This window comes from Etheostoma spectabile, chromosome 13 (assembly GCF_008692095.1).
Source record: "Etheostoma spectabile isolate EspeVRDwgs_2016 chromosome 13, UIUC_Espe_1.0, whole genome shotgun sequence".
NCBI lineage: Eukaryota > Metazoa > Chordata > Actinopteri > Perciformes > Percidae > Etheostoma > Etheostoma spectabile.
In genome coordinates this window covers 22,248,940-22,257,937 of record NC_045745.1, presented here as the reverse complement: position 1 = coordinate 22,257,937, position 8,998 = coordinate 22,248,940, and the positions used below count along the sequence as shown (strand labels likewise).

At 42.1% G+C, this 8,998-nt stretch overlaps 1 protein-coding gene across 1 annotated transcript in view; it reads right to left on the bottom strand.

The window, feature by feature from the left end:
* Positions 1-5,397: 5,397 nt before the first annotated feature.
* Positions 5,398-8,998, bottom strand: part of LOC116700892 (uncharacterized) — a 14,021-nt gene continuing 10,420 nt past the window's right edge. The window contains exon 4 of the mRNA XM_032534338.1: positions 5,398-5,433. Coding sequence (XP_032390229.1) covers positions 5,398-5,433 — 36 coding nt within the window. The remainder of the gene's footprint in view (positions 5,434-8,998) is intronic.

Here is an 8,998-nt window from a genome sequence, read left to right as displayed (position 1 = left end):
ACACACACACACACACACACACACACAAACCTAATCATCTTACAGTGAATCACATAGTAATTCCATATGTTGCTTACATCATTAAAAAACAATTCAGAGAGCAATGCAGCAGGATTCAAATCAGATCTGTTCATGTGTTTACTCATGATAATGTTCTTTACCTTCAGCAACATAACATGAGCTGAAAACTCTATATTATCAAAAACATGGTGTTTCACTGTATAATTAGAAACTTTTGTCTGGAGGTAAATAAAAGCTAAAAGAAGTAAAGGAACAAACTCTATTGCCCAAAGAAAGTATGTCCTTTCTCAGATCTATGCTTGAAACATGAAATATAAAAAAGAAATTGCCATCAGGTTTAGTATGCAGAGGTGATATTGTTAACTTGACCCTTGACTCTGATACATCAGACTGTGATTGACAGGTCCTTCCTGCAAAAGCAAAGGCATTGAAGACTCAGCAACGAAGGAAATGAAGAGGGGAAGACAGACAATGGCAGCACTGAAGATCCCACATTTAGACAAACAATAAAAGTGTGATGTCATTTTTGTTAAAAGCTTGAAGTCATTTGATTTTCCAGTGGAAGAAGGATCAAGTCTGAGTGGAAACTATTCACATTTTCCTGCCTGACACTTGAGTTTGATCTTCACTAATATACAGTGGAATGAAGAAATAATGAATATTTTTATAATATTTTAGGATACATGTGCTTATCAGGTGTCATCATACAAGAGCCTGAACTGAAACAGCAACAATACAAAAAGACAATATTATACCTGTGCATGAATCAACAGTATCAACAGTCTCTGTCAATGTCTCCGCACCAGCCATCAAGGAATGCTGGTCTGGTCAATTCCTTCTGAAAAAATGGGCCAGGAGGAAAGTTGGTCAGGAGCTAATTCTAAGTGTCTATCCCACATACTGTACTTTCTCTCTCTCTCCAGTAACGACAACAACTTTGCTTGTCCGACCTGCAAAGACAAATCTGTTGACATCGCCCACCTCTTATTCTGGAGACTAAGATGAGACTATGGCCGGAGATGGCTATCACTGTGGCCTGCCTGAGGCCGGGGGACACAAAGCAAAGTTCTCAGCCATAAGGACCAAAGCAGAGAGATGATACAGATGGGAAATAGGGAAAACCAGGGCTGAGATAAGGGAAGCAGACTCAGCCTGAGGTATAACGCGTTGAACTGAGTGGGGAGGGGTAAACATATTATTTGGAGACAGACATGTGGGATTGAAAGGCGAGTGCGGAGGGCCACAGGGTGCAGAGTGTGGTATGGAAGTAGCAGGACCTGGGGCAGGACCGGGAGGGAGAACAATAGCTAATGGACACGGAGGAAACTCCATAGGTCACGGGAGTGCAGATCACATGCTGATAGGAGGACTTGTTGCTGAGTGTCTCATTTTAAAGGCACTTTGGAGTGCTACACATTTAGCGTGGGTTTGAACTATTAAAATAAGCATTTTAGCAGCGAAATCCTCAAGGACCAACCTGCTTCCTCAAGCATTTTCTCTGTGCTAGTGTAGGGTTGCAGGACCACACACATACACAAATATGCACTTATGTGTGTGTCGCCAAACACACATGCCAACACGTACACACACAAACACACAAGTAGTAGAGTTTTACATTCTTTCAGCTCATTGTTTTGGTTTTGTGGCCTGCAGCTTTACTGTTTTGGTTCTAATCTCGTCAGTGTTCTTTCCAGTTGTAGTAGGCAGAAAACTAAGGCAAACAATAATGACAAAACCACTTTATTTGTAGTTAAAAACCAAAAGTGAGCACACCCTAAATGATAATAATATTGCATATGAAAACTGTGTGTGCACATAACAGATCATGATGAAAAATAGACAAGGAAAAACAAAATCACTGTGGGGATTGAGTTACAGTTTCAACGATCAAAAAAGACAACAGAGGGCAGAAAGACAGAGGTGTATTGAAAAGGGAGAGGTGAGGAAGAAACACAGAGAGAGACCGGGACTAAAGCCAAATCCACTTCCAGAATTGCAATATTCAACACACACACACACACACACACACACACACGCACACACACACACACACACACACACTTGCTGTCAACTTACTAAGCACTGATTAAATAAGGGACATCCTAGCATCACAACCTTTAATGTATGCACTCTGGTGGGTTTACACATCACAGCTACTAACACACACACACACACACACAAACACACACACAAACACACAAACACACAGACTACAAGCGTCATTAAATTATAAAGGTTTATTGCGAGTTAATTGCTGAGCCAACTGCTTTTCTGTGTGAGGTATCATATGCATAACACACAGTGGCAGTAGATTTAGGTTTTCCCTGTCTCACACACCCACAACATCATAGACAAAGATACTGATACTTTTACACAAGTTAAAAGAACATTTTAAGGAAGTGTGCAACTTTACTATCAGCTAAAAGTAGTGAAAATCCTTGCCTCAAGGAAAATCTATGTCAGAAGTCTGTTGAGCTATACATCAGCGTAAATCCTCCAGTCAAACATATCAAAAACGTATTTACAGACATGCAAAGGGCACACTAAAAGGATTCATGGGCCAAAGGTTGAGATTATGCAGCCTCCCCGAGCGCTTTCCAATACATGAAACGTCTGAAGGATTATATGTTTTTTTATAATCCTGGACTGCAGTGAATGTGTGTCAGTGTGTGTTTGGTTCATGCCAAGGTCATTCATAGTTTATCAGTTGCTCTAAAATAGCAGTACTCTTCTAAAATATCTTTCATTGGCAATTATTACCAGAGCATTTATTAGTAGTGTACTCATCCAGCTGTCTGAAAAGAACTGGAATGAACAGCTGGTACAAAACTATGTTCAATGCTAGACTCAAACCCCCACTAATGACATGTAGCAAAGTTTCACCTTGAAAAGCCAATGTATTGAATGTATGGTCACTCCGGTCCTAAAACAGCTTCACTGGCTTCCCATCTCTCACCGGATCACATCAAATCCTGGTCCTCACCTACAAAGCCATCCACCACCTTGCCCCGTCATACCTCACTGCCCTGCTCTCCCCCTACCACCTTCACGGGCCCTCAGATCCACCACACAGCCGGTCTCCTCTATGTCCCCAAGTCAAGCTCCGCAGTTTTGGGACCGAGCCTTTTCCAGGGCAGCTCCAAGGCTGTGGAACTCCCTCCCCATGAGATCCGCATCTCAGAGTCCCTCACCATTTTTCAGTCCTGTCTGAAGACCCATCTTTTCGGTTCTGCCTATCCTTAGTTTTTTTTTTTTTTTTTTTTTTTTTAAACAAACACTGTCTCTACCCTGTTAAGCGACTTTGAGCTCGGGAAAAGCGCTATACAAATTCATTTATTATTATTATTACTGTACATGATGAGTTAACTTCAGAAAGCAGAATCCTTCATGTTTATTTTGAATGAGTATTCTGTGAAGAAGCCATTCTTTTTTTAATTACCAGTAATGCACTGGGGAGTGACAGATGTGAGTTAGTTATTGATCAAAGACAGGGCAAAGTAATTGTTTTGCAAGTCATAAGTAAATCTACAAAATTGTAACTGTAATATCTGTTCTGCTGATCTGCATTATCGTATACACCTTTCAATATCGGTGTTTGCAACTTGATTGGCTGCTTAATTTTAAGTATTTAAATTTTATTTAAATGAAAATGAAGAAATAATTTGCTTAATTCTTTTGTATTTTATATTAGTTTCCATTTTTGAGCTTGGGCCGGATATCAAGTAGCTCCATATGAGTTTAGAATGGAGTTTATTAAGACGTCATTGATTAAGAGATCATTGAAATGCAAACAAACTTGAGATAAAGGAAAGCGCTTTTATACAAAAAGACTCCTCTATTATTGCATAATAATTCTTCAGAAAAAAACATATTAAAAACAAATCCTTTTATCTTAGCAGGGATTAAAATATTTTCCTCGGTGGCTTGAGGGTAGATTTGAATGGCATGCATTCTCTCTCATAAACACACCCACAGACACGTCACACTAAGAAAGACATACATCATAAGATATACGCTATGGACGATTACAAAAATCTACAGCCTGATAAGGAGACTCCCAGCAGAGAACACAGGTACTAACACCAATAGTTCTGGTTGGAACTCCCTGGGAAGAATTCTCTGTTTATCTGGCAGAAAGCAGACTGAATGTCAGCTATGTGACCAGAGATATGTGCAACCCACGCTGTGTGGTAGCAAACACTTGATTGATTAGACAGTGTTTCCTCTTATGAGAGGAGAAAATAAACACCCTCAAGTAAAAAAAAAAAACCTGAAGCATGAAAGCCCAAACAAACTAATCTACACTCCTTGCTCAGCGCTGCCATGCTTGTATAAAATGTTTCTGTCTTGCTTACACACACACACACACACACACACACACACACACACTACACACACACCACACACACACACACCACACACACACACACACACACACACACACACACACACACACACACACACACACACACACACACACACACATACAGACGAAACACGAAAAAATAAACAATCCCGCAGCGCGGCAAATGCAAGACATCTCCCTGGGTTGCCGTTAGCTACAGTTGGCATGACGCCTGTGCAAGTCAATCAAAAAGGGACACTGAAGATAAGAGATATGGACAGGGGTCAGAGTTGGACTCATTAATCATCTCTTCAGACTCTCATATCACTGTCTCTGCATGGGAACTTAGTCCACAAAAGAAAAAAAAAAAGAAAAAACTTGAAGACCAAAGGTAAAAAAAATTGTATATATTAATATTCTTTAACACAGAATGTATGTTCCCAATTAGAAACCTCAGTTTTTGTTCTGGTGAAAGTATGATAAGCTTTTGAGTGTTATCACAGACAAATTCCACTAAACCAAAACATCAAAGCATAAAGATTTGTATTTTTTTTTTATGAGCTTGTCCGCATATCTTTGTTTATGCACCTGAATATGCATGTGTTGTGTATGTGTACAGGCAAGGCGTGTGTGTTGTTGTGGTGTGTGTGTGTTGTGTCTGTGTCTGTGGTGTTGTGGTGTGTGTGTGTGTGTGTGTGTGGTGTGGTGTGTGTGTGTGTGTGTGTGTGTGTGGGGTGTGGTGGTTTTAGTAGAAACAATATACTTACTTCGGGGGGTTGAGGTTGACGACTGGCTGGGAATCCTGGGGAGCCACCCAGAAGTCCAGTTTTATCCCAAACGGGAATGCAAACAAACCAACTGAATGGATACTGATGCACAGTACACCACACACACACACACACCCACAAACACCACACACACACACACACACACACACACACACACAACACACACACCACACCACACACACACACACACACACACACACACACACACACACCACACACACACCACACACAGTTCAAGTGTTATCATCCTGCTGATCCACTGGTCATCCTTGCAGCAGCCTAAATGAAAAAAAGAGAAGAACATACACAGTGATTAACAAAACTAAAGAAATAAAATACAAACGCTTGGATTTACATGAAAAATCTCAAGCTTTGGAAACTGTAAATTCAATATCAGCCAAAGTCAATGACGCAGTTTCCTCTTCATACAGCAGCAGCAGTAATATACACTGGGAAAATTACCCAAATTTGAAATTTGGTCCAACCAACAGAAAGAGATTTCCTGAGTGTTTATGCCATACGATCATTATGAAAACCCACCATGCCCAAACATCTAATTTGTTTGATTATCAACCAGAGATTTATTGAACTTAAAAGTGAAGAATATGGTGTTTAATTGGTTGACATCCACTTGATGAGTGTGACTAAAGACCCTTCAGGAAAGCAATTGAAATTGTGTGTGTGTGTGTGTGTGTGTGTGTGTGTGTGTGTGTGTGTGTGTGTGTGTGTGTGTGTGTGTGTGTGTGTGTGGGGTGGTGTGTGTGTGTGTGGTGTGTGTGTGTGTGTGTGTGTGTGTGTGTGTGTGTGTGTGTGTGTGTGTGTTAGTAGCTGTGATGTGGAGACCCACCAGAGTTCATGCATTAAAGGTTGTGGTAATCAATAAAGATGATGGTACCTGGTGTAAAAATAATAACAAAGGAAGAAGAAGAAGAAAGAAAACGAGGGAAGACAATGAGGTCAAGAACAGTAACAGTTAAATCCCACCAGAAACAACAATGACTCAACTATTCTAAATAGCTAAAATGTTAACACAGGAAATTAAAGCTTATACTCCGATCATGAGGATTACATCACACACATGCTCTACTTCAAAAAGTCCCTGAATCCACAGTTTGACATCTGACAATAAATGCAATCAGGGAAAATAATGTCCCAGATTTATTTCTCACCAGTGTGTGAATCATGGTCAAAACACAGACAGTATATCATGAATTCTGCCACTGTCATAGGAAACCCCTACATCCTTACAGAGGTCTTTGGGAGCTGGGATTTACCAAATGATGCACCTGCAGTTTTGCAATTACTCAGGAAATTCTGCATGATTGCCCATGGGATTTCCTTTGTCCTAAAATCATATACTGTAATGCACTAAACAAATAAGGCCTCATCTCACTCGTCAATTTAAGTTTGTACAGACGTGTATTAAGATTTGAATTTCATATTAATTAGCAGGGAAAACAACTCTTACCAGAGAATGCCAACCATCACCCATTTACGTTATAGGAAACGATGATCAATAATGTAGAATTCTTAATTTGGTATATTAGTAACTACATTTGTCTTGCAAGATGTAACCAGACAAAACCCCAAAATTGCCACAAAAGCAATTTTTAAAGTGTGAATAGCTATCTGCAGTAATTAGCAGTTTCACTAATGATAAGAAAACAAACAGCCTGTATGAATGACGTGCTGAATGACTAATGAACAAACAGCACGTATAAAACAAATATTATTAATATTAACAAATATAATTCTAAATTCAGAGCTGAAAATAACATGTGTACCTGTGTGTCTGTCTGTGTCTGCATGTGTGCGTGCGAGTGTGCACATGTGTGCGCTTGTGTGCACATGTGTGAGTGTGAGTTTATGTTAGTTTGGACAGCTGTACTTTATCAGTCACGGTTAGGGGGAAATAAACTCACTCCTTAGCATCAGTCTGATTCCATGGCCCCTGCAGCTCTACACACACACACACATGCACGCAAACACACATACATACAAATCCACAACTAATAATTCTGGCATGGTCATCAAAGGCATGTACCACTGTATTCTGCAGAGGCATCCCATCTCTTGTGAACATCTCAGTTAGTTTATTTTTTGCGGATATGCAGATTTAAAGACGTCTTGGTAAAACTGGGATATATTTAATGAAAAAGTGACAATGTGTCAGATATAATTGTTGTTTAATTATTGTTTAAATAGCATTAACATGACATTATGTGTACATGGTTAGTAAAATGCTCAATTTCTTAAAACAAATAATAATTTCCAACTAAATTTAGCCCAGAACTTTGAATCTTGAACTTGTTCTGTCAAAGTACTATTTCCAAGACCAAGAATGAAATTGCATGCTCAACTTATGAGTAAAAAAAGAGAAGTCTTAAAAGCACAACAGCAGTGTGTATGCCAGTAGATTCAAATTCACAAAAACTGACTAAATTCAGAGGCAAAGCAGCGGGTGTGGGAGAAGTTCGGAGAAGACATGGAGAAGGACTTTCGGTCGGCACCAAGGTGCTTCTGGAAAACCGTTCGCCACCTCAGGAGGGGGAAGCGGGGACTCCTCCAAGCTGTATACAGTAAGGATGGGACGTTGTTGACCTCAACTGGGGAGGTAATAGAGCGGTGGAAGGAGCACTTTGAGGAACTCCTAAATCCAGCTGAAACGTCCTCTGTGGTGGAGGCAGAGCTGGAGGATGATGGGGGATTGTCGTCAATTTCCCTGGTGGAGGTCGCTGAGGTAGTCAAACAACTCCACAGCGGCAAAGCCCCAGGGATTGATGAGATCCGTCCAGAAATGCTAAAAGCTCTGGGTGTGGAGGGGCTGTCTTGGTTGACACGCCTCTTCAACATTGCGTGGAAGTCTGGGACGGTGCCTAAGGAGTGGCAGACCGGGGTGGTGGTTCCCCTCTTCAAAAAGGGGGACCAGAGGGTGTGTGCCAATTACAGGGGTATCACACTTCTCAGCCTCCCTGGTAAAGTCTACTCCAAGGTGCTGGAAAGGAGGGTTCGGCCGATAGTCGAACCGGATTGAAGAGGAACAATGCGGTTTCCGTCCTGGCCGTGGAACGGCGGACCAGATCTTTACTCTCGCAAGGATCTGGAGGGGGCCTGGGAGTATGCCAACCAGGTACAGTGTGTTTGTGGATCGGAGAAGGCGTATGACCGGGTCCCCGGGAGAAATTGTGGGAGGTGCTGCGGGAGTATGGGGTGAGGGGGTTCTCTCAGGGCCATCCAATCTCTGTATGACCAAAGCGAGCTGTGTCGGGTTCTCCGCAGTAAGCGGAATCGTTCCAGGTGAGGCTTGGCCTCGCCAGGGCTGCGCTTTGTCACCAATTTGTTATAATATTATTGGAGGATACGAGGCGTAGTGGGGCGGGGAGGGGTTGCAGTTCGGTGGGCGGGATTTCATCGCTGTTTTTAGATGATGTGGTCCTGATGGCGTCATCGGTCGTGACCTTCAGCACTTACTGGATCGGTTCGCAGCCGAGTGTGAAGCGGCTGGGATGAGGATCAGCACCTTAAATCTGAGGCCATGGTTCCAGCAGGAAACCGATGGAGTGCTTTCTTCGGGTGGGGGTGAGTCCTTACCCCAAGGGAAGGAGTTTAAATACCTTGGGGTCTTGTTCGCAAGTGAGGGGACCATGGAGCGTGAGATTGGTCGGAGAATCGGAGCAGTGGGTGCGGTATTACATTCTGTTTATCGCACCGTTGTGACGAAAAGAGAGCTGAGCCAGAAGGCAAAGCTCTTGATCTACCGGGCAATTTTCGTTCCTACCCGTTCCTACTGGCCTGGGAACGCCTCGGGATCCCCCAGTCGGAGCTGGTTGATGTGGCTCGGGAA